We start from the raw sequence: 23,757 nt of genomic DNA on the forward strand, positions 1-23,757 counted from the left end.
TTTGGGAGAAAATCAAACCTGTGCTCTTTGAGGAAGACCCTGTTGTTATCCTGACCAAATGAATTAGGAGCAGGAGGCATGACAGGCCTCAAGAGAAAAGGACACTGTCCTAAGGGAATGATTGGTGTGTACTGCCTCAGCTAATGTGTGCTGTCTTATTTAGTCCTCACAACCACCTAAGATAGGCACTGTGACTAGTTTCTCTTTATTGATAACACAGCTAGAAAGTGGCTAAGTTCAGCTGGAGAAGAGAAATATCTGAAAGCTCTTCGAATACATCCTATTCAAAAGCATTTAGTGGGGAGCAGACATGGCTCAAGTGATTGAATGCTGGCTTCCCACATGGGATGTCCCAGGTTTAATCCCCGGCCCCAGGTACCTCAAGAAAAAAAAAAGTGTTTGATGAACAGAGGAAAGCACTGAAGATATAATTTTAAGTGAAATATAATGTTAAGTGAATATTAAGTGAAATGCATGTTATAAAGCAGTAATCACTATTTTATAAAAAGTAGATATATACACTTATATGAATATGTAAATAAATTCACAGAAAAGGCTATATCCCAAAATGTTAACAGTAATTATCCCTGGGTGATCCCTCCCTTCCTCCCACCCTCCCCCCCCCCCCTTCCTTCCTTCATCTATTCCTATTGTTGCTGGTGCCTTAAACAGTTTTGTCTATAGCCACGGGGAGCTGCAGAGAACTATCCTCATACTGGGACAAAGCAGGCATTGGCAGAACTCTGTCAGGGGGGCTGGGACAGGTACCAAGTTTTTCTGTTGGTCAGTTGCCTCCTAAAACAGCTGAGTGGCAGTGGCAAAGAGGAGTGACCATTCTTCTGCCACTCAGCAGCCCTTTGAGAGGCTGGTCTCAAGACTTACCGGGCGCTTGGTGAGGTCCCAATTGTGGATGATCCTGGCTGGAATCACTGAGGCATCGTCTTGGTGGCAGATGTCACAGTAATAGAGGCCAGAGAAGGCACAGAGCTTGGGTCGTACAAATGAAAAGCCAATCTGCCGGGAGCAGCCTGGGAAAAAGGATGGAGAGTGAGCAGCTGCAGGTTCAGTCAGCTCCTGAATAACACAGAAGCTACTACATGGAAAGGACCTGCTATTTAATATACACACACACATATATTATATATATTTAAGAAAATACAAAGAGGAAAACAACTACCACTCAGCTTTTCAACCCTAAGAATCAACCCTATGGGTTAATCTTTACAACAAAACACTGTAAGAAACATTGTCACTATTTTACAGTTGAAGAAATTGATGCTTAGAGAGGTTAAGAAACCTCCTCACCTAATGTAAGGGGGAAATGGAAAGGAGAAATGAGATTATAAGGCTGTGAGTCTCTAAAAAAGAGTCTGGAGGTTGTCAGAAGGAATACCCCTATGTACAACTGAACAGAGTCTAAGAGACAGATAAGGTAGATACAACCCCAGGTATTGGTTCTTTTGAGGGATAAAGAGACCCACGGGTTCTATGGTCATGGCAGAAGGGGTTCACTGCCATGACAGATGGCCCTTCTTTGGAGCTGGTGTTTCTGCGTGATGGAAATGGACTCAGAGGGGATCTCTTTTCACAAGACTTGCATGCTACTTTATTGGAATTGTAGTTGGTGCTGAGTTTAAGATATATGTAGGGGATTTGAATCTCTGGACTGATAATATGACACCCAGGCCCAGAGCCTCAACAGACTTCAGCTCCTACACTTTGACTTATTGGACTTACTCCACTCAGCTAACATGGAGTTGAAGAAGGTCAACCACCACAACATGGAGCCTAGAGTGTCTACAACTAGAAGCGGGAAGAGTGCATCCAGTACCCATGTGGAATCTAAGCCCTCACTTGACATAGGTGTGCAATGGACACAACCAATCCAATGTCCACAGAGAAAATGTGAAATGGGTGTGGGAATGGTAGCCATGGGGGCTGCTGGGTGTGGGGAACGGGAGGAAGAGATGAGATGTGGAGGCGTTTTCTGGACGTGGAGTTGTCCTGGATAGTGCTTCACGGACAATTACGGGACACTGTAGATCCCCCCAGGGCCCACTGGATGGAACGTGAGAGAGTCTGGGCTATGATGTGGACCATTGACTATGCAGTGCAGTGATGCTCAGAGATGAACTTACCAGGTGCAATGGATGTATCCTGGAGAGAGTGTTGCTGTGGGGGGAGTGGGGGGCGGGGGCGGTGGGGTTGAATGGGACCTCATATTTTTTTTTTAATGTAATTAAAAAATAATAATAAATAAATATTAAAAAAAAAGAAACCTCCTCAAAGTCACATGACTAAGTGGCACAGCTGGGATTCAGATTTGGGTATGGTTGGTTCCAAAGCCTGGATTCTCTTCCATTACACCAGCTGCCTTTTGTACAAAGTCTCTGCTGCTTGCTCACCAATGCCAACCTTCTCCAAGGCCATCTCTCGTCTGAGGCTCAGAAATGGAAACAACTGTAAAAGGGTCTTGGAAAGCTGGGGAGGTGGGAGCAGTCACAGGGAGTGGATGGGAAGTCAGCAGGACACAGGGCAGTCTGGACACTGCCTGGGGCCAGCTTGAACCATAAGCTGCCAAATACCTCAGGATACTCATATAGGACCTAGTTTCAGCCATCTCTGTTGGAGGCCCCTCCAGAGCAGAGAGCAGGGGTAACAGTAGTAGGGTATGTCCAGAGCAAAAAAACAAAGGCCAGGCACAAATTCTAAACACATGACATGCTTCCCAAAAGGGCTGGGGAAAGAGTTCCCCTGGCCTTGGAACCAGAAAGGCTAACTCTTCTGCTTACCAAAAGGCCTCACACTGACCTTAGGCAAGTCACTACATTTTTCCAAGGTTATTTCAGTATCTGTAACACTCAGCTACTGCTATTTTTATTTAGCTAGTTATTACAAAGTTCAAATGACAGAAGGCTTTGAAAGTGCCCTCCAAATTATGAATTTCAACCAAGATACCATTGGTCAGGGTCTGTCTGGTCACTGGACCGTGCTTGTGGGCCAGAAAGGAAACCCAAACTCAGTTTCACAGTCCTGATCATCAGTCTGGCAGGCAGGCACCATGATGAGAGCTACACCCAGCCAGAATTCACATCCACAGGTGGGAACCCCTCCTCACAAACCCAGCAGTAACCTGGTCTCCTCCCAGGCAGAAGAACAAAGTGTGAGTGCTGGGGACTGGCAGGGGAATGAGTATGAGTGGTGACAATGTTTTGTGCAGGAAGCGCTGCTCTGCCTGGCTTCTCTCGTTCTCCAGGGGTGCCAACCACAGACCACTTCCTTCCTGATGCCTGTAGCAGGTTTCCCCTCTAGTCACACTAGCTCAACCCCACCAGGACAGCTCCATAGCTGGGGGCGGGGGGAGCAGGTACCAGGGATTGAATCTGGACCTCGTACATGGGAAGCAGGCGCTCAACCACTTGAGCGACGTCTGCTCCCCAGGTTTCCTGCTTTGATAGTCTACAGCAGGACAACCTCTGGACAGTTCACCATGGTGACAAAAATTGCTATTTGGATGGGGGGAGTGGGAGGAGCTAAAAATGGAATGTGATTAGAATATTATGCAGCCTTGAAAAATACAAGTAAGAGGCCCCATGGGGTCCTGGCTAAGAGCACAGGCTCTGGGATCTGACAGTCAAAGTCCTAATTCTGGAACTACCACTTATTAGCTGTGTGAATCTGGGACAAGGTACTTTCCAGTTCTGTGATTCAGTTTCCTCATCTATAAAGGGAGTAGCACCTATATCTCTAAAGGGTGACTGTGAGGATTAAATGAGATAATTCAAATAAAGCATTTGGCCAGCACAGAAGTGTTAGACTTGATAATGAAAATGATATAGCCGATGAACTGATCTGGAATAATATCATAAAGTATTATTAAGTAGGAAAAAACCAAGTTGCAGAATAGTATATATATAGCTGTACTCTCCACTAGCCACAGAGGCCTTTTAAATTGAAATGAATTTAAATTAAATAAAATTTAGAATTCAGTTCCTTAGTCACACCAATTACATTTTAAGTACTTAGAAGCCACATGTGGCTCATAGCTATTGAAATGGACAGTGCAGATAGAGGGCATTTTCATGATCACAGTAAGTCTACTGACCGTGATAAATACCATGAACCCATTTTTGTAATTAAAAAAATTGTGAGCACTTGCAAAAGTATGCATAAATATTTGGAAGGATACCATGCCCCTTGCTCCAAAGGAATATGATAATCTAGTAATATGACAATGAAGGGGTGAAGGGCTTAGCTCTCTAGAGCTCCTTTAGTAGTGAGTAGCAGGCAGCCAGAGAAGGTGGAGGGGGCTGCTCCTGAGCAGGGGTGCTGGCTCTAGTGAGTGCTGTGGGGAGCAGAGGCTGCAGGGAGAGAGCCTCATTTGCTGCACCATCCCCAGGGAAGGAAAGAGGCACCTGTGCAAAGCCAGGAAGAGGTAGAGTGCCTAAATCAGGAGCCCCGCAGGAGGAAGAGTGCTGCTAGCAGGCTGAGGGGTGGCAGGGGAGCAATCAGCACCTGCGCAGAAGCAGCCCTGGGAGTCAAGGCCCTTCTCAGTGGGGATGGCCACCAGGTACTGCAGCAGGAAGCCATTCTCCCGTGTGGCAAACTTCAGGACCTCCTGAGAGTGTTCATCCAGACTCCCACCGAGTGTTACTGCCTCCTCAGCCGTCTCCAAGTAGGACATCAGGACCTTGCGTACTAGATCCCTCCAAAGGGCAGCCTCCTCAGCATTCCTGGCCTGCAGCTTCAGGACCGCCTTGGCTGTGATGATTTTGAAGAAGGATGGGCCCCCAAGGCTCGTGTCTGGTAGGATATCTCGGATGGTCTCAACTCCATGGCTGTCACTTAATGTCTTCTCATTGTTTCTCACACGGAAGCATTTCAGAGACTCCAAGGACAGGGAAAAAATATAGGGAACCCAGGTCTTGTCTGTGTACAGGTACAGAAGGGATTCTTTAATAGCATCTGGTTCTGGAACTTGGGCGGATGCCCAAACAAACTGGGTGCTCTGGAAGGCTTCCGGCTCTAAGAGTGGGTTTGAGTGGGAGGGGAGGCCAGTGTGGGGAACTTCATGGGGGTCATCAAGCTGCTCTGGGTGCTGGATGTTCACCCACTCATCCTCCTGCTGAGGCCGGCACTTCTGCAGGGCCTCCTGCACCCGGTCCAGCCAGTCCTCGGCCTCATCCTGGGAGGAGGCCCGCAAGGTTAGCTTTTTGCCAGAGAAGACCAGCTCAAAGCGCCCGTCACTGTGGGCTGGCCCCACAGACTCACAGCGGAGTAGGGAGCAGTTCTCCACACAGGTGCGTTCCTCATCGCTCAGGTAGAGGCGGAACTCCAGTGGGGAGAGCTCACAGAAGAGTTTTTTCCAGATGCCCATTGCCCCCCGGCGCTCCAATGTGCCCAGCTTCATGAGGCCTCGGAATGGATTGGACAGCCCTGGGGGCAGAAAGAGGCATTTTAGATAATGGACCCGGCCCTTTATCAGGCAAGAAAACTGGTACCTCAAGTCCTGCACATGGCCTAGCAACAAGGCACTGCCAAATGGGATTCTGAAATAAATGTTCTGAAACATTTATTTAGTGCCTCTACCCCATTCTCACCTTCAGCAATTGACTGTATTTCACTGAGAAAATAAGAACATCCAAAAGATTACCTCCACATGCCCCCTCACTGCGCCTTCCAGTATCTGCACCCAGACTCTGGCTTCCCTCCTGTTGCAGGCAGAAATGGTTCTGCTTCTGCCAGAGGCTGACCGATCCATTTGTGCAGGAGCTTCCCCGCCCTTCATACCTTCCCTCCCTAGTGGCCTACTCAATGAACAGAACATCTCTCCAGCAGTTTTCTCATTTTCTTTCCTGTGTCACCAATTTTTCCATTCTCTACTGGTTCATTCCCATTAGCAGACAAACACATTATTTCTCCATTTCTCCCATTTTTAAAAATGCCTCTTTTGAGTCTACTCATACCTCTAATTATCACCCACCCTGTTTCTCTGGCCCAGTTTACAGAAAAAATTCTTGAGCAGGTATCAAAACTCTCTAATTCCCCTGCTCCTTTTCCTTCTCGAGTCCCCACATGCCACTGAAACTGTTCTTGTGAAGATTACCAATGCCCTCCTTGTTGCCAAATCTTGCCAAGTCTTTATCTTGCTTGACCATTCAGCTACACTGGAGATATAGCCCTCCTTCCCTCTTGAAACTCTTTCTTCACTGGCCTCTGAGACACTGCTCTCAGTTCTCTAACATCACTGGCCACTCTACTGTCTTTGCCTTTTGCTACTCCTTTCCCTGACTCTCTAAATGTTAGCAGGCACCAGAGCTCAGTCTTGAGTCCTTATCTCTCTTCTTTTGACAGCTACTTTCTAGCTGATCTTATCTACTCTGGAGGTTTTAAATATCATCCATATGCCAACAACTCCCACATTTTTCTCTCCAGCCTGGACCTCTCCCCTCAACTTCAGATTTATATGTTCATCTGCTCCAAGTCATTTCTAATAGGCATCTCAAACTTCATGTCCAAAAAGGAATTCCTGATTCTCTCACCCCAAACCTGTTCCTCCTGTAATGCCTTTTATCTCATAAAATGGCATACTTCATCCTTCTAGTTGCCTGGACTAAAAGCCTTGGAGTTATCCTTGATTTTCTTTCTTTCACACCCCATACCCAATCCATCAGCAAATCTTGCTGGCTCTATCTACCTCCAGAATCCTTCACTACTGCGTGAGTCTGTGCCATTGTTATCTCTGGTCTGGGTATGGTAATAGCCTCCTATCTGATCTCTCCCCCCTGCAGTCCTTCAACATAGGAGCTAGGATGACCCTTTAAAAAGCTAAGTCAAATCATGTCCTTTTGCGCCAAACTCTACAACAGCTGCCATCTCCCTCAGAGCAAAAGTTAAAGTTCTGTAAAGTCTTCCATGATCTGGGCCTATCAGTTCTTTGACCTCATCTCTAACCACTTCCTTACTCAGCTCCTCTACTCTGCCCACTCTGCCCTCCCATTGTTCTCTATACATCACAGTGCCTTTGTATTTGTTCTTTTTGCCCCAAACAAATAGATAGCCTCATGTCTTCCTTCCCCTTCCTTCACATCTCCACAAATGTCACCTTAATAGTGAGGGCTCCCCTGGCCATCCCTACCTGAGTATTCCCTGATCTACCATTCTTTATAGTACTTATACCACCTGTCCATACTAGACCTTTACTTATTATTTACTGTCTCCTACCGTTAGAATAAGTTCCATGAAGATAGGGACATTGCTGTTTGCTGCTGTGTCCCCAGTACCTAGAACAATACCTGATATATCATAGACCCTTAATAAATAGACAAATAAGAAAATCCTTTTCATGATAGTCTTTTCTGAGTTACTAAGCATGAATACTTCCTATTACTACATTTTGGTATGAGGTTTCTTGTGAGCACACCCTTCCATTTGAGAATGTTGAAAACACCGGGGATGCAGATTCACTTTAGAGCCGATTCCTGAAAGGCACTGCCCATCACAATGAGGGAAACAAGGAACCCTCAAGTCACCTACCCATTTGCCTCCGGTGTACAACCCAGAAGTTCTTATGCTCACGCACGGGGGCTTCCCTGGTTTTCCTGCTTCCTGGGGAAGGCACACAAGCTTTGTCTAAGGCCCCCATGGAATGGCTTTTTCTTGGCCCTTGAGAAAAATGCCTGTGGAGACCAATCCTGGGCTCCAGAATTCCTCTGGAAGAAGCTACAGAGCCATCTGAAGGATTCTGGAGGAGTGGTCGTTCCTGGGAAGGCCGGTAGAAGTCATCTTCTGAGATCCAGCTTTTGCTTTTCTATTTAAAAACAAGTAAAGACATACATGTTTTTTTTAAATTTTTTATAAGATATAATTCACATACCATAAAACTCACCCATTTAAAGTATACAATTCAATGGTTTCAGCATATTTAGAGTTGAGCAACCATCACACAATCTAAGTTTAGAACATTTTATTTCTCTAAAAAGAAACACCTACCTATTATTAGTCATTCCTCATTTCCCCCCCAACTACCCTGGTCCTAGGCAACCATTATTTTACTCTCTGTCTCTAGAGATTTCCCTATTCTAGACTTTCATATGAATGGAATTATACAGAATGTGGTCTTTTGTGACTGCCTTCTTTCACTTAGTGTAATGCTTTCAAAGTTCATCCATTTTGTAACACGTATCAGTACTTCATCCCTTTTTACTGTCAAATAATATTCCATTGGATGAATATACCACATTAGATTATGAATAATGCTGCTATAAACATTCATGTACATGTTTTATATGGACATGTTTCTTTTTTAAAAATTAATTTTATTTATTTTTAAAATTGTGGTAAAATATATGTAACATAAAAGATAATTTTTTTTTAAGAGGACAATTCTTTGACATTAACTACACTGACAATTCTGTGTAACTTTGACACTATCTATTTCCAGACTATTTTCATCATCCTAAATTGAAACTCATACTCATTTACTAATAACTCCCTACCCCTAGTAACCATTATTCTGGCTTTCTGTCCTTATGAATTTGTATATTCTAAGTATTTCACATAAGAGAAAATATACAACATACATCTTTACCTGTCTGGCTTATTTCACACAACATGATGTTAATAATCAAGAAGGAAGTATTTACTTCGGCCATTTAGCTATTTGTTTTCCGCATGTCTTGTGTGTTTTTGTTCTTCATTTACTCCATTAGTCTTTTTTTTTTTTTTTTTTAGGACATACTGGGGATTGAACCTGGGACCTCATACATGGGAAGCAAGCACTTAGCCATTGAGCTACACCTGCTCCCCACCATTATCATCTTAAACTAATAATAACCTAGTTTGACCAGTATCAACCTAGTTTTAGTAATATACAAACTCTCCTATATATGGCTGACTATCGCTCTTTATTGCTTGTCTCAGATTACATCTTTATATACAGAGTGTCCATTAACACAAATTTTAAAGATTTTACACATTTGTCTGTTAAGTCATATCATGAGGGAAAAGCAGATATAATCCAAAAGTACAATAATACAGGGTTTTATATTTACCTATGTAGTTATCTTTATTAATGTTCTTTATTTCTTCTTATGACTTCAAGTTATTATCTAGTGTCCTTTTATTTCAGCCTGAAAGACTCCCTTTATGCATTTCTTCTTCTTTTGGAGGTACTGGGGATTGAACTTGGGACCTCATATATATGAAGCAAGCATTCAACCACCGACACTCCCTGAAAGATTATCTTTAGCAGTCTTTGTAGGGTACGTCTTCTGGTAATGAATTCTTTTGGCATTTATCTGTAAATGCCTTAATTTGTCTTTCATTTTTTGAAAGATGATTTTGCTAGATATAGTATTTTTGGTGACAGTTTTTTTCTTTAAGGACTTGAAATATGTCATCCCACTGTCTCCTGGCCTCAAGGTTTCTCATGAGAAATCCACTGTAAAGTCACTGGAGATTCCTTGTATGCGACAAGTCACTTCTCTCTTTCTGCTTTTAAAATCCTCTCTGTTTCTTTAGATTTTGACAATTTCACTAAAATGTGTCTTGGAAGTAAATATTCATGTCTGTTACCAGACTGGGGGAATTTTTCTGCCATTTTGTCTTCAAATATCTTTTCTGCCCCTTTCTCTTTTCCTTTTGAATTCCAGTGGTATGTATGCTGGTATGCTTGATGGTGTCCCATAGGTCCCTTAGATTCTATTCCTTTTACTTCATTTTTTTTCTTTCTGCTCCTCACACTGGATACTTTTAATTGTCCTAAATTAGCTGATCCTTTCTTCTACCTATTCAAATCTGCTGTTGAATTAATCTAATTAATTTTCCATTTCAATTACTGTACTTTGCAGCTTCAAAATTTCTATTTGGTTCCTTTTCTTTTTTTTTTAAGCCCCCTGAGTTGGCCCCCTTGTCTGTTTGCTCATTGTTTTTGCTCAGTGTCTATCACTGTCTGCTCATTGTTTGTTTTTTTTTCTTTAGGAGGCACCGGGAATCAAACCTGGGACCTCCTATGTCAGAGGCAGGTGCTCAACTGCCTGAGCCACATCCATTCCTATCTGGTTCCTTTTATAACTTTCACATCTTATTTTATTCAAACAATGTTTTCTAATTTCCTTTAGTTCTTTTTTTAAAAAAGATATTTATTTATTTCTTCCCCACACCCCTCTTTTGTCTGCTCTGTGTCCATTTGCTGTGAGTTCTTCTGTGTCTGCTTGTCTTCTCTTTAGGTGGCACCAGGGACTGATCCTGGGACCTTCCAGAGTGGAAAGAGGTGGTCAGTCTCTTGTACCACTTCAGCTACCTGGTCTGCTGCATCTCTTACTGTCTCTTCTCTGTGTCTCTTTTTGCAGCAGCATCTTGCTGTCCCTGCTCTCTGCTTGGACCAGCTTGCCACACGGGCCAGCACTTCTGCGCATGTCAGCTTGCCTTCACCAGGAGGCCTCGGGAATTGAACCCTGGACCTCCCATATGGTAGACAGACACCAAATCGCTTGATCCATATCCACTTCCCATTTCCTTTAGTTCTTTGAATATGGATTCCTTTAGCTCATTGAACATATTTAAGATAGTTGATTGAAAGTCTGACTAATAGTGACAATGCATATGAGATTCCTCAGGAATTGTTCCTGTCAAATTCTTTTTTCCTGTGAATGGGCCATACTTTCCTTTTTCTTTGTGTCTTCCATAATTTTTTTTTTTTTTTTTTTGGTTGAGAACTGGACATTTTTTATAATTCTGGAAATCTAGTTCTCCCTCTCCTCTGGGATTGCTAGTTTTTTTGTTTTTGTTGTTAAGGGTGGGAGCCATCAACTTCCGAGTTTTCCAAATTACTTTTGCTCCCAAATGGGGAACTGAAAGAGGGGAGGCACTACCTCTTTAAGACTCCTCTGCTGTTTCTGCCTGAGAGAGGTTAGAACAATAGCTGTCCACAGACCCATTTCCACCGCAATCTGAAGTAGCTGATCAAAAGCTGTGTTAGGGAAGCAGATGTGGCTCAAGTAGTTGGTCACTTGCCAACCACATGGGAGGTCCTGGGTTCAGTTCCCATTGACTCCTAAAGAAAATGAGCAAGACAGTGAGCTGATGTGATGGGCTGGTGTGGCAAGCTGACACGAGGAGACACAATAAGGAAACACAATGAGAGACAAAACAAGCAAAGGTGGCTCAAGCGATTAGGCAACTCCCTTTCACATGGGAGGTCCCGGGTTTGGTTCCTGGTGCCTCCCAAAAAGAAGATGAGCAGACATAGAGAGAACACAACCTATAGACACAGAATGCAAACAGTGGTAGGGGGAAGCTGTGATAGGCAATAAGATTGCACACCCCAGATTTGGGAAGATTAGGTCCTTTTAGTCCATCATGGTACTATCAAGCTGTACCAGGAACAAGCAACAGTCCCTACTGCTGCCTGCCATGTTATTGGGGGATGGAGGATATTACATGTTGTCAGATGGTAAAATTCACCATTTACTACAATTTACTAACCTCTTCCTTCAGCTATCCCCCAGTGCTGCACAGAGTTCCACCAGACTCCAGAGTTATAAAACAGTTTGATTTAGACAGTTACTAACAGTTCAATAGCTGTTTTGGTAGAGGGAACTGATTTCGGGAGCTTCCTATTCCACCATTGTCTCACAATCCTCTGGACATATGTTTTTAATTCTCCTGGATATACACTTAGGAATGGAATTACTGGGTCATATGGTATCTATGTTCAACTTTTTGAGTAACTGCCAACCTTTTTCCAAATCTGCTATACCATTTTACATTCCTACTGGTGACATATGAGGGGTCCAATTTCTCCACATTCCTTCTAACATTTATTGTCCATCTTTTAAATTATTGCCAATCTGATGAGTATGAAGTGGCTAAGCATTGTGGTTCTGATTTGCATTTCTCTGTGGTTAATGATATTGAGAATCTTTCATTGTGCTTATATGGTAATTTGTATATTTTCTTTTAAGAAATGTCTATTCAAATCCTTTATACATTTTAAAGTTTAGCTTATTTGTCTTATTTATCTATTTTTTCCCCTTTATTTCTTTTGTTTTTGGTGTCATAACTAAGAACTCATTACCTGTTCTAAGGCTGCAAAGATTTTACTCCTATGTCTTATTCTAAGAGTCTTTTAGTTTTAACTCTTACATTTAGGTCTATGATCAAATTTTCAGTTAATTTTTGTTTATGGTATAAAGAAGGGGTTCAACTTCAATGTGCAAACCAGTTATTCCAGCACCATTTGTTGAAGGGACATAGGGTTTTAAATCCTTGCTTGTGGGGTTTGTGATGAGGGAGGTATGGGCAAGTGGAACCCTCAGTTCTCACTGTCTGAGCAGACCCTGATAGCTCAGGCAGTCAGGGTTTGCCCCTTCCCTTCTCTTGCTCTCTCCTTGAGTGTGGAGTTGCTCACTAGCTAGGGGAAGTGGGACGGGTCATGGGTTAGTGCGGCTTGTGGGAATGGATTCTAGTTCCTTCTCCCCCCACTCCCGCCCCCATTTCTAAGCTTCCCTGCCTTTCTGTGCCTAAGCATGGATGAGCAGAGGCAAGGAAGCTGGTTGGGCTGCCCTAAGTGGCTGTCTACGGATAGAAAATGAGTCACAGAAGGGGTGGGACCAGTCCAGCTGTTTTGTTAAGTGCTACCAACCTCACCCTGACATTGTTATTTCCAAGTCCTAAATCAGGGCTATGTTATGCCCCTTCCTCCCACAGACAGGGCAGAGAAGCTAGGCTGTAGTTGTCCTAGAAAGTTTGGTTTGGACAGGTTTATCCATTTAAATATTACAAGACTCCTTATACCATGAATGATGAGTTCTGAGTGAAGTACTTGATGGGGGGCCTCAAAGAGCTAAGCCTCCAGTACTTCCTCTGTGGAAACCTCTGAATTAGCAGGACTTCCTTCTGCCAATGATGGGGTGAGATATCATCCAGGATGACTACTGGGAACTATCTACAACACCTGATTCTGAGTACAGTCAACCTATGTCAGTGTCCACTGGGTCTTTACTCCAGCCTCATGGAGCCTGGTGCACACACTGGGGAATTGTGTGGACTTTCAGTCCTTGCCAAAGGTCCTGATGGGAGAGACTTTAAGACTCATTGCCTCTCCTGAAGTTTTCCTTATCCACCCCCAACCTATACTCCCTCCCAATGCCCAGCTGGGTTAGGGACCTCTATAGGGCTCCTATGGCATTCTGTGTTTACCTCCATCCTAGCACTAACAAGGTGCTTCTAGCCAGAAGTTTCAGCAAGTGTAATTGACACAGAGTTATAAATGATAAGGGAATAAATCTTGACTAACCAAATTTATTTAACATAAAAGGAAACTGGAAGGAAGGAGGAAGCAAAGGGGAATTTTAATATTAATGTATGTCTACTGGTGATGGCTTCTCTCTTCACTGAGAAGAGGAAGACTACTAGGAAATGTTCAGACATAGCCCATTAACCATAGGATAAGCTGCCAGGAAATGACACTCTAGGGAAACCTTTTGTTTTCTTAAGTCACAGAGAAAGCCAGTGGGAATACTGATGCCCCAGATAAATTCTGCATGTAGTTCTGGAAAGAGCTCTAGTGTGTGGCTCCTGCCCCCTCCCCAGGGTCCCCAGGCATGAAGTGGGTCAAAGAACGAAAAGAAGGAGCAAGTGTGAGAGCACCAGAGCCACTGTTTCTCTCTTCCCTCCCCTCTTCCTACCCTGACCCTGCTTGCTCACACAGAGCTCCGCATTTGGCCAGCTCCCTGCCCTTTTACCAGTATGGAAAAATCATTAGGCTCTACCACTCACCAAGGATCTGAACCAGAGCGGCATCTACCACCAGGGACCCAAGACAGAGAAATGACAACTTGAGCTAGTGGCAGTATCACGAAACTGTATACAACAGCAGCTAAATCCCAGAGGGGATTCTGGCTGAGGATTGAGATGCTATGTCTCTGGACACTTTCAGAAAAGTACTTTTTGATCCAGTCTATCTTCATTCTGCCAACCAAAGGGACTGCCTGTACCCCTGATGAGGGGAGGAAGGCCATGTCGTAGGCAGTCGTACATGGGGGTGATGATCAGGGCCAGTTCTTAAAACTGAGACTGTCCTCTGGGAGTTAAACTATGAAACCAACTCACAACCCCATGGATCCCAGATAGGTAAAGTTGTTCTAGAGAGCTGCCCCACCTCCCTGTGCCTTGCCTTTCCAACACTTATCAGCAGTTATGGTATGGATAATTATTCATTTAATCTAGTGTCTGCCCCCAAAAGCCAGGGCCCTTATTTGTCCTGTTCCATCACTGTACCCTAGCACCAAGCATGGTGCTTTGTTCATGGTAGGTGCTTTGTACTGAATCAATTAAAATAATTTTTTTTGAAAGACTGAATGGCTCTCAGGGCTGTAAAATTTGAGTGACTCTGACATCCTCCCACACAGTGTCAAATAAAAGGCATATGACTAAGTGACGGAAGCCCAGAAAGATGTGAACCATAGGGCAGACATAAAGGGCATATCCCAGCACTGCCCATATAGCAGGGAGCCCCCAGGACTGTGTAAGTAGGAACGCTGCATTGTGGGTATCCAGTGAGTATCTATTGACTAGAGGAATGAATGAATTGGACCATCTCCCCTGCGGAGATAAGACACAGGAAAGGGATCAGCAGCTGAGGTTCTAACACAGGACTCACAGCACCAAGTACTTTGATTCCACATTCCCCAAGCAACCTTCCAGGAATCAGACTCCACTGAGGCCAGCAAGGAGAAAAAGCTTTCCATGGTCAGACCAATGTGACCAATCAGTCCATTGGATGGTGCATTTCTCAATATCAATTTATAAGTTAGCATCTTAAGAGCCTACTGAGAATTCAAGAACTATTAATTGATGCCTAATCTCTCCTAGGTATAATGCTCAGTGCTGACAATACAGAGGTGAACACACATGGTTCTTTATATTATGGAGCTAATATTCCAGGAAGGAAAACAGAAAATAAACAAGTAAACAGGTAGATAATATAATTTCACATTGTGGCAAGCATTATAAACAAAGTAGGGAGAGGATGTGGCTCGAGTGGTTGAGCTCCTGCCTCCCACACAGGAGGTCCTGGGTTTGGTTCTGGTGCCTCCTGAAAAAACAAAAACAACAAGCACAACAAATGAAAAGTCAACTCAGGCAAGCCAGTGTGGCTCAGTGGTTGAACACTGGCTTCCCATGTATGAGGTCCCAGGTTCAATCCCCAGCTCCTAGTACCTTAAAAAAAACCCCAAAAACCAAAACAAAGCAAAAAACAAAGTAAAGCAGAGGAAAGAGAATGCTTGGTGACCATTGGGGAAGGCTGAGACAAAAATGAGGAAAAAGGAATAAGCGAGGAAAGCAGTCCAGGAGAGGGAACAGAAAAGGTAAAAGCCCTGAGGCAGGATGGAAGCTTTTCTTGCCCAGGGAGCTACAAGGAAGCCAGGAGACAGGACTTAGTGAGCAGAGGAGAAACTATGCTAATGAGTTAGGCTACCCTGTCCCATAGAGTCTATGATCATGGCAAGATAGGATTTCTGAGACTGTAGAGTAGAAGCCAGACCCTGGACAGGTATGGACGCAATGTGGTCAATGCAAATATGTGGAACCCTGCTGGAGCCCAAGGCTATCATTCCTAATGGATGTCCCTTTGCCTCCAACTTGAGCTAGGTGCTGCACAGCTGTTGTTCTTCAACGTTCAGCATGTATTGGCAGCTGCTCAGCAAAACCTTCAGGGTCATGTGACATTCTTGGCCCCGAAGCCATCCTCAGGACAATCAAAATGGAGGCCTGACTTACACTTACATAGCTACATGATTTATATCGTCATTCATAGTCAGTAAATGGTGCTAGATCACTCAGATATCCTCGACCTCTACCTCATACCACACACAAACGTTAATCCTAGATGAATCACAAACCTAATTGTGAAAAGCAAAATACTAAATATTATAGAAGAAAACACAGGGGAATACCTTTATGGCCTTAAGGTAGACAAAAATTTCTTAAATAGGGCAACCATAAACAAAAAGATTGGTAAACCGGATATCATTAAAGCTAAGAACTTTAAAGACAAGCCATAGACATGAAGAAGCTATTTGCAGTACAAATATATACAACAAAAGATTCATTACATCTACAATATATAAAGAACTCTTACAGATTAATAAGGAAAAGATAAAATTCAATTTAAGAATGGGACAAAGAGTTGAATAGACACTTCACAAAAGAGTATCAAATGGCCAATAAGCAAGTGAAAAGCTATTAATATCATGAGGGAAATATAATTTAAAACCACAATGAGATAGTACTACATACCCCCGAGAGTGGCTAAAATGAAAAAGATTGATACTGGCTAGGATGAAGAGCAAGTAAGACTCTCATATCCTACTAATGTGGGTGGAAATTAGTAAAATAATATTTGAAGACTGCTTGACAGTTATCTACTGAAGCTAAATATATGCCTATCCAGTGAACCAGAAATTTCATTTTTAGGTATATATCTACAGAAATAAGTGCATAGATTCACAAAAAGACACATACAAGAAGGTTCATAGCAGCTTTCTTCATAACAGCCAAAACCTGGAAACAACCAAAATGTCCATCAACTGATGAATGGATAAATAAAAAATGGTATATGTGGAAATTAAACAAGAAGAAATAGAAAATGGAAAAGAGTTTGGGTTCACAGCCTTTGATTAGTGCTTTATTGGGCCAGTAGTTCTCAAGACTCTTAAACCCATGGCTCTCTCAAGAAGATAACCAGGAATGGCTTCTCACTGCAACCTTGTATATGTAATTAGCACCATTTAATTGAAACTGGGAATGGGAAATTTTATATTGTATATGTGTTACCACAATAAAAATGTAAAGAAAAAACTCACTGAACTGTGCAACACAAAGAATGAACTCTAATGTAAATTAGGGACTTTAGTTAATACATATGGCTAGTGGCTGCCATGTTGGACAGCATAGTTCTAAACCCAGGTTCATATACTGCAAAATGAGTATTTTGAAAGCGTGGTATTTTATAAAAAGGTAGTGGCTAAGAGATTCAGGTCAGAGAATTATCTTTGTCAGGTTAATATGAAGATGACATGAAATACACATGGGAAGTGCTCAGCAAAGTTCCTGGCTTATAGCTATTATTTCCTCATCAAAAAGCTATTTAATATGATTATGATGCTGTTTAATACCATTACTATGCAGGGAGAGAGCAGCTAATGGCAAGAAGGTAGAGCCCACTTGGGGTCACAAGTTGGAAACCCTGTATCAGCTCGGAGACATGATGTCAAGACCTTCCCCAAATAACTTGTAACACTCACCGGACTGGTGGGTGAGGAAACCACAAGGTTCGGTCCAACTCCATTTTCCTCTGGGGGCTTCTTCTGGCCACTCCCTTGGCGGACTGCCCTGGTCTTCTCTCTTACAGGACTAGAAGGTTGCTGGGCTGAAGAGTTCCCTGTAGGAGCAGTCTGGGCAGTGTTCAGCTGAGGCAAGCCCAGAGTGCCAGGCACCTGAGAAAGCAGCTCCTGCTTGTGATCACCACCTGGAGTCCCAAAGGATGCCTGGGCAGGAAGGGGTTCTGCAGGCACATCAAAGTGCAGGTGTGTGCTGGTGTCCAGGCTGTGGAGAGAGAGTGAGGTCTGGAGTGCAGGAATCTCAGTTTCTTGGCTCAGTCTATTGGTTGGCACAGAGTTTACCTGGGCTTTGCTGAATTCTGACAACACCCTAGAAGTATTCAAACAAAGAAACCTTGTATGACTGGTGGTTGGCTAGGATGTCCAAGGTTACTGGGGGCAGTGGTAAGAAAGGAAAACTTGTTTTGTGATATATTTCCACAAAAACCCTCAATTATCTACTCCACTCCATCACTCACACACAGCCCCCCTCCTCTGACCCTCACCAGCAAGGGATTTTTGTTTGTGTGTGAGAATTTTTATTTTTTATTTGATTAAAGTTAATAGATCACAAAGAGTGTTACATTAAAAAACATAAGAGGTTCCCAGGGATTCTTTCCACCCAGGATTTAGGCAGATTAGATGGCCAGGTAAGTTGTGAAGTTCAAGATCTCAGGGGAAAAAGCAGCTCACAAAGCAGAGAAAGAGGACTTGCTAAGAATGGGAACTGATTATCTTCCTGGGAAATACTCCCTATCCCTATATTCTGGGGCTCAAGCATTCTCCTATGGGTATAATCAGCATGCCTTTTACCTTCTGAATAGACTAATCATAGGCAAGGAGTGTTTACTCAGCCACACAAATGGTTGCATGGACAATTATTTCTGCAAACACCATCTATGGCAGAGCAGGCAGACAGAGCATCTATGAACAAAAGGAGTGTGTCTCAGAGCTGGCTCTCTAACAACATTGGCTGCTAAGGCACCATGTCTCTACTCTCTGCGACACAGACTTAGTCGAAGTGAGGGCCATGAAGGTTTTCTAAGTGGGGACCTATTTTGTTTCTGGACCAGTAATTGGAACAGCAGGGTGAGGGTGCAAGTGTTGGTCCATTTCAGAGACAGACTGGGTATGGAGTCAAGGAAGCCTCATGTTTCCAAAAAATGCTGCTGGAGATCACTGTACAAGATGTGTATGAGAGCATACACAAGTGTACACAGAATGTATAATTACATATTCTCTTCTAGCCCCCTCAGTGGTACTTCCTAAGGTCATATGGAGCCAATATTACTACCTTTGTAAACACATACATATGCACACACGAACACAAAAACTCATTCCTGGGCCTTCTGACTGTGTACTGGCACATTCTCCACCTGACGCTTCTGAGAATCGAAGTTCCATTTCTAAAATAAACTCATTTGCTGTCTCTTCCTGTGGCTTATGAAATCAGTGGAGTATTTTGTTGACAATCCAGGTTCAGATGACAATAAGCTGCCTGGAGCCCGAAATTGCACACATCTGCTCAAATGGCTTAGGCTGGTCCCAGGAGATACATCAAACTCTCTTTAATTTAGGTATATGGAAGTGAGGATTTTAGAACTCACGTTGCTTATCTGATGGTCTTACCATTGATTTCTGCTCCTACCCCAGAACAGTCTCTCAAGACATTATAGTAAAAAATAGTGGGAAGGGAAGCAGATATGGCTCAACCAGTTGGGTATCCATCTACCACATGGGAGGTTCCACGTACATCCTGGTGCCTCTTAAAGAAGACAAGCAGATGCTTACACCCACTGCAACAAGAGGTGGATGCTGCCCCAATGAGAGCTAGACACTGGCACTACAGGCCAGCAGACACTGCAGCCCATGGGAAGCAGATGTGGCTCAGGCCCTTGGGCATTCCCCTCCCATGTGGGAGGTCCCAGTTTGGTTCTGGGTGCCTCCTGGAGAAGGCAAGCAGACAGAGAGAACTATCTGGGGGAGAGAGGATAAATTAAAAATAAAATAAATAAAAGTAAAATATAAATCTTTAAAAGAAAAATAGTGTGGAGCAGATGTAGCTCAAGTGGTTGTGTGCCTGCTTCCCATTTACGAGATCCTGGGTTTGATCCCCGGACCTCCTAAAAAAAAAACAAACAAATGAGAAAACCAACTCTCATTGGGGAGCAGATGTAGCTCAGTGGTTGAGCACCTGCTTCTCATATGTGAGGTCCTGGGTTCAATCCCTGGTACCTCCTAAAAAAAAAAAAGGGGTAACCAACCCATAGATTAATGGGTAACTGATTTTCAACAAGATGCCAAGACATTTCAATGGAAAAAGAATAGTCTTTTCAACAAATGGTGTGGGGAAAACTGGATATCCACATGCACGAGAATAAAGTTGGATCCCTATCTCACATGATATAAAAAATTAACTAAAAATGGATCACAGGCCTAAATGTACGAGTTAAAACTACAAAACTCTTAGACTCAAACATACGAATAAATTTTGATGATGTTAAATTTGGCAATGGTTTCTTAGATATGACCCTATAACATAAGCAACCAGAGAAAAAAATAGATTAATTGGATTTCATCAAGACCAAAAAAAAATTTGTACTTCAAAGAACACTAGCAAGAAAATGAAAATGACAACACACAGAATGTAGGGTATTTACAAATTATAAGGGTCTAATTTCCAGAATATTAAAAAATTTTACAACGCAATAAAAAAATCCAATTTAAAAAGAGGCAAAGACTTTGAACAGACATTTATCCAAAGAAGAATGGCAATAAGCACATGAAAAAAGATGCTCAACCTCATTAGTTATCAAGGAAATGCAAATCAAAACCACAATAAGATGTCACTTAATCACTAGGATGGCAATAATCAAAAAGATAATAACAAGTGTTGCTGAGGATGTGAAGAAATTGGAACTCTCATACATTGCTGGTGGAAATGTAAAATGGTACAGCCATTTTGGAAAAAAGTTGGACAGTTCCTCAAAAAGCTGAATAGTTACTCTATAACCCTACAATTCCATTCATAGGTACATACCCAAAAGGACTGAAAATATGTCTTCACAAAACCTTTTACATGAATGTCCAGCATTATTCATCATAGCCAAAAATCAGAAATAACCCAAATGTTCACCATCATTACCAAATTGTAGTATTATCCATATAATGGAATATTTAGCAATAAAAAGGAATGAAGTACCAATACATGGTACTACATGGATAGACCTTGAAAACATTATACTTAGTGAAAGAAACCAGACACAAAAAGCCACATATTGTATGATTCCATTTAAATGAAATGTCCAGAATTGGCAAATCCATAGAAATAGAAAGTAGATTAGTGGCTGCCAGGGCTTAGGGGGAATAGAGAATGTGGAGTGACTGCTAATGGATATGGAGATTCTTTTTGGAGTGATGAAAATATTCTGGAGTTAGACAGTAGTGATGACTGTACAACCTTATGAATATACTAACAGCACATATTAAAATGGCAAATTTTATAATATGTGAATTATATCTCAAAAAAAGAAAAATAATAGGCTGTCAATATAAGGTACTTATGGAGTAATGATGGGGGCAGGCAGGTATGTGCTAGGTTCTTGCTCAAAAATCTCAAAGATCTTAAAAACAGACTGATGAAAATCCAGGAGTGCAACTTACAGGTAGTGGGCAATACTGAGGTCTGGATATAAAACAGGTAGTTTCCACAGGCAGAAAGGGAGAGGACATTTGCCAAGCAATTCTGTGTCCAAACCATGGTAACAGAATGTAACTACATTTTCAACAAACGTCACCTCTGAGGTCCTAGCTCCTCAGGGCTCCTAGCAGGTGGTGTGGTGAGTGACTAAGTAAGAACAGTGCTCCTGAGTTCATCTGGCCTCAGCACAAGGCTCTGTGTCAGACGTCAGACTTTTAAAGTCCAGGGATGTCAATTTCCTCATCTCTAAAACAGGGATGGGTAACAGCGCCCATGTTTTATGACCGCAACAAAGGTTAAATGAGATGACAAAATGCTTAGTAAAGCATCAGGCATAAAGTGGCAGTGGGAGTGGACATGAAGGCCCTAAACAGAGGCTAATGGAACATGGGTCTCACAAAGTAAATGTTAACAATTGTTATTGTAGTTGTTTTCATTATTATTGATAAGATTGTTTAGCCTCCATGGCCACAAGTATAAAAATTTAAGGAAAGGGAGAAGAGTTGAATTATAGAAATACTCACTGGTATTATAAATGAATCCTAATCTATAAAAGATGACATTGGATGTTAGAATGAATAACTTAATGCCTAAGGAAAAGCCACTAAAGAGCAAGCTTCCTGCTTGATAAACAACTAGAGGGAAGTGGATTTGGCTCAACTGATTGAGCGTCCGCCTACCACCACATGTTCAAACCCAGGGCCTCCGGACCTGTGTAGTGAGCTGGTCCACGTGTAGAGCTGACGCGTTCAAGGAGTGCCGTGCCATGCAGCGATGTCCCCCATGTAGGGGAGCCCCACGTGCAAGGATTGCACCCCACAAGAAGCCGCCCTGTGCAAAAAAAGCATAGCCTGCCCAGGAGTGGCGCTGTGCACACAGAGAGCTGATGCAGCAAGATGACACAACCAAAAGAGACACAGTGTGATTCCTGGTGCCACCGAGAAAGTAAGCAGACACAGAACACGGCGATTGGACAAAGAAAACAGACAATGGTGGGGGGGAGGGGTGGAGGAAGGGGAGAGAAATAAATTAAAAATAAATCTAAAAAAAAACCCCAAAACAAAAACAAACAATTAGACTTTCCATCAACTCAAAACCAAGGTCAAAGTGAAATCAAATTTACACTGAAGAATAACAGAGCTTCACCAGAATCAGTACTAGACTCAGATCAGTACAGGCCCCACACACATACACAATTAAATAAATTAATAAAAAGCATGGGGATGTGGACATGGCTCAACTGATAGAGCATCCGTATGGAGGGTCCAGGGTTTGATCCCCAGGGCCTCCTGACCCACATGGTAAGCTGACCCACGTGCAGTGCTGCCGTGCACAAGGAGTGCTGTGCCACGCAGGGGCACCCCTGACTAAAGTTAACACTTTAACTGTAAAAATGTTCTTTCATTAACTATAACAAATGTACTGTACAAGGTATTAATAATAGGGTGGTATATGGGAACTCCATATTTTATGCATGATTTTTCTGTAAACCTACAACTTCCCTAATAAAATAAATAAATAAAAGAGAAGGGAAAAAAAGAATCTCTCAGAAGACTTGATGACAATGATATCTGAAAAATATTAACAATCAAGGGTTTTGCAGAAGATTATATAGTACAGGAAGAACTGATGATACAAGGTACCCAGTAATAAAATGATTATACCACCTACTGATTACTCACTATGTTCCAGACACTATTCTAAGCACTTTACATTATATTAATTAATTTAATCCTCCCTGCATTCCTTTGAAGAATTCTTATTTACACTTTATAGGTAAGGACATCAAGGTCAGAAAGGTTGAGTAACTTGCCCAAAGTCACAAAGCTGGTAACTGGAAGACTCAGGCAGTCTGGCTCTTAAGTCCACAGTCTTAACCATTATACTGTACCTATACCCCTCCAAGATAATAAGAATACAGACCCAACAAATACAAAGGAACCCTATCAGAACAGTCAATCCTCTATTCACAAGGTAAGCTGCAACTTGGTTTCAGCAAAACATAATTCTGTATATTAAATTAATAAAATTCATTTTGAATGTTGTGTTTTGGTCTTTTATGTTTAATTTATGGATGTTTTAATTTCACAGTTGTTTAAGAGTTAAGCACAAGTTATTTATGCCTAATCAAAAATATTTAAGCAAAATAATAGAAATAAATCTAAGGGCCCATGATAATCTTTTACCCTTAAAATACACATTCAAAGACATGTTTGTCTAGGGCATGACCTCTTGCCTCACCTCCTGTGGATGCTCGAAGACTAACTTCCAGGGTCAGCTCTAAGAAAGAGGTGTTGGGTGTGGGTTTGTATACCTGTGTGTGTGGTGTTTGCCAATTCCTCATATAATTTTCCAGTGTTCCTGCATATATTCTGACTTTTCCTTGAGTTCTTCATAATACCCAGGATTATACTTCCCACACAGGGTGGATGGTCACTCACACCGGGTGGATGGTCACTTAGTCAGTGACTTTAAACACTGGAATTTTCCAATCACCAGACTCATGAAGGACAAAGTCTTCCAACAAGGAGGCAAGGCATATGATAAACGGAAGGCCAGCTGGTCTATGGGAGGAGGCTGATACACAGGAAGGGCTAAGACAGGTGAGCAGGCCCAAGTCTTGTCCCAGGCACAGCCATCTCTGGAGGCAGTGACTGTTCCTCCCCAGTG

General features: G+C 42.6%; 1 protein-coding gene across 6 annotated transcripts in view; it reads right to left on the bottom strand.

Annotated features, from left to right (window-relative positions):
- Window positions 1–23,757, bottom strand: part of PLEKHM1 (pleckstrin homology and RUN domain containing M1) — a 59,324-nt gene that overhangs the window by 21,235 nt on the left and 14,332 nt on the right. For 4 of the 6 annotated variants that reach the window (XM_058284395.2, XM_058284396.2, XM_058284399.2 and 1 more), the window contains 4 exons: window positions 17,313–17,718; window positions 7,537–7,810; window positions 4,516–5,436; window positions 883–1,028 (listed from right to left, as the gene is read on the bottom strand). In XM_058284395.2, coding sequence (XP_058140378.1) covers window positions 883–1,028; window positions 4,516–5,436; window positions 7,537–7,810; window positions 17,313–17,718 — 1,747 coding nt within the window. The remainder of the gene's footprint in view (window positions 1–882; window positions 1,029–4,515; window positions 5,437–7,536; window positions 7,811–17,312; window positions 17,719–23,757) is intronic. The other 2 variants (XM_071210716.1, XM_058284398.2) reach the window with 1 other exon arrangement.

This window comes from Dasypus novemcinctus, chromosome 21, assembly GCF_030445035.2.
Source record: "Dasypus novemcinctus isolate mDasNov1 chromosome 21, mDasNov1.1.hap2, whole genome shotgun sequence".
Taxonomy (NCBI): Eukaryota; Metazoa; Chordata; class Mammalia; order Cingulata; family Dasypodidae; genus Dasypus; species Dasypus novemcinctus.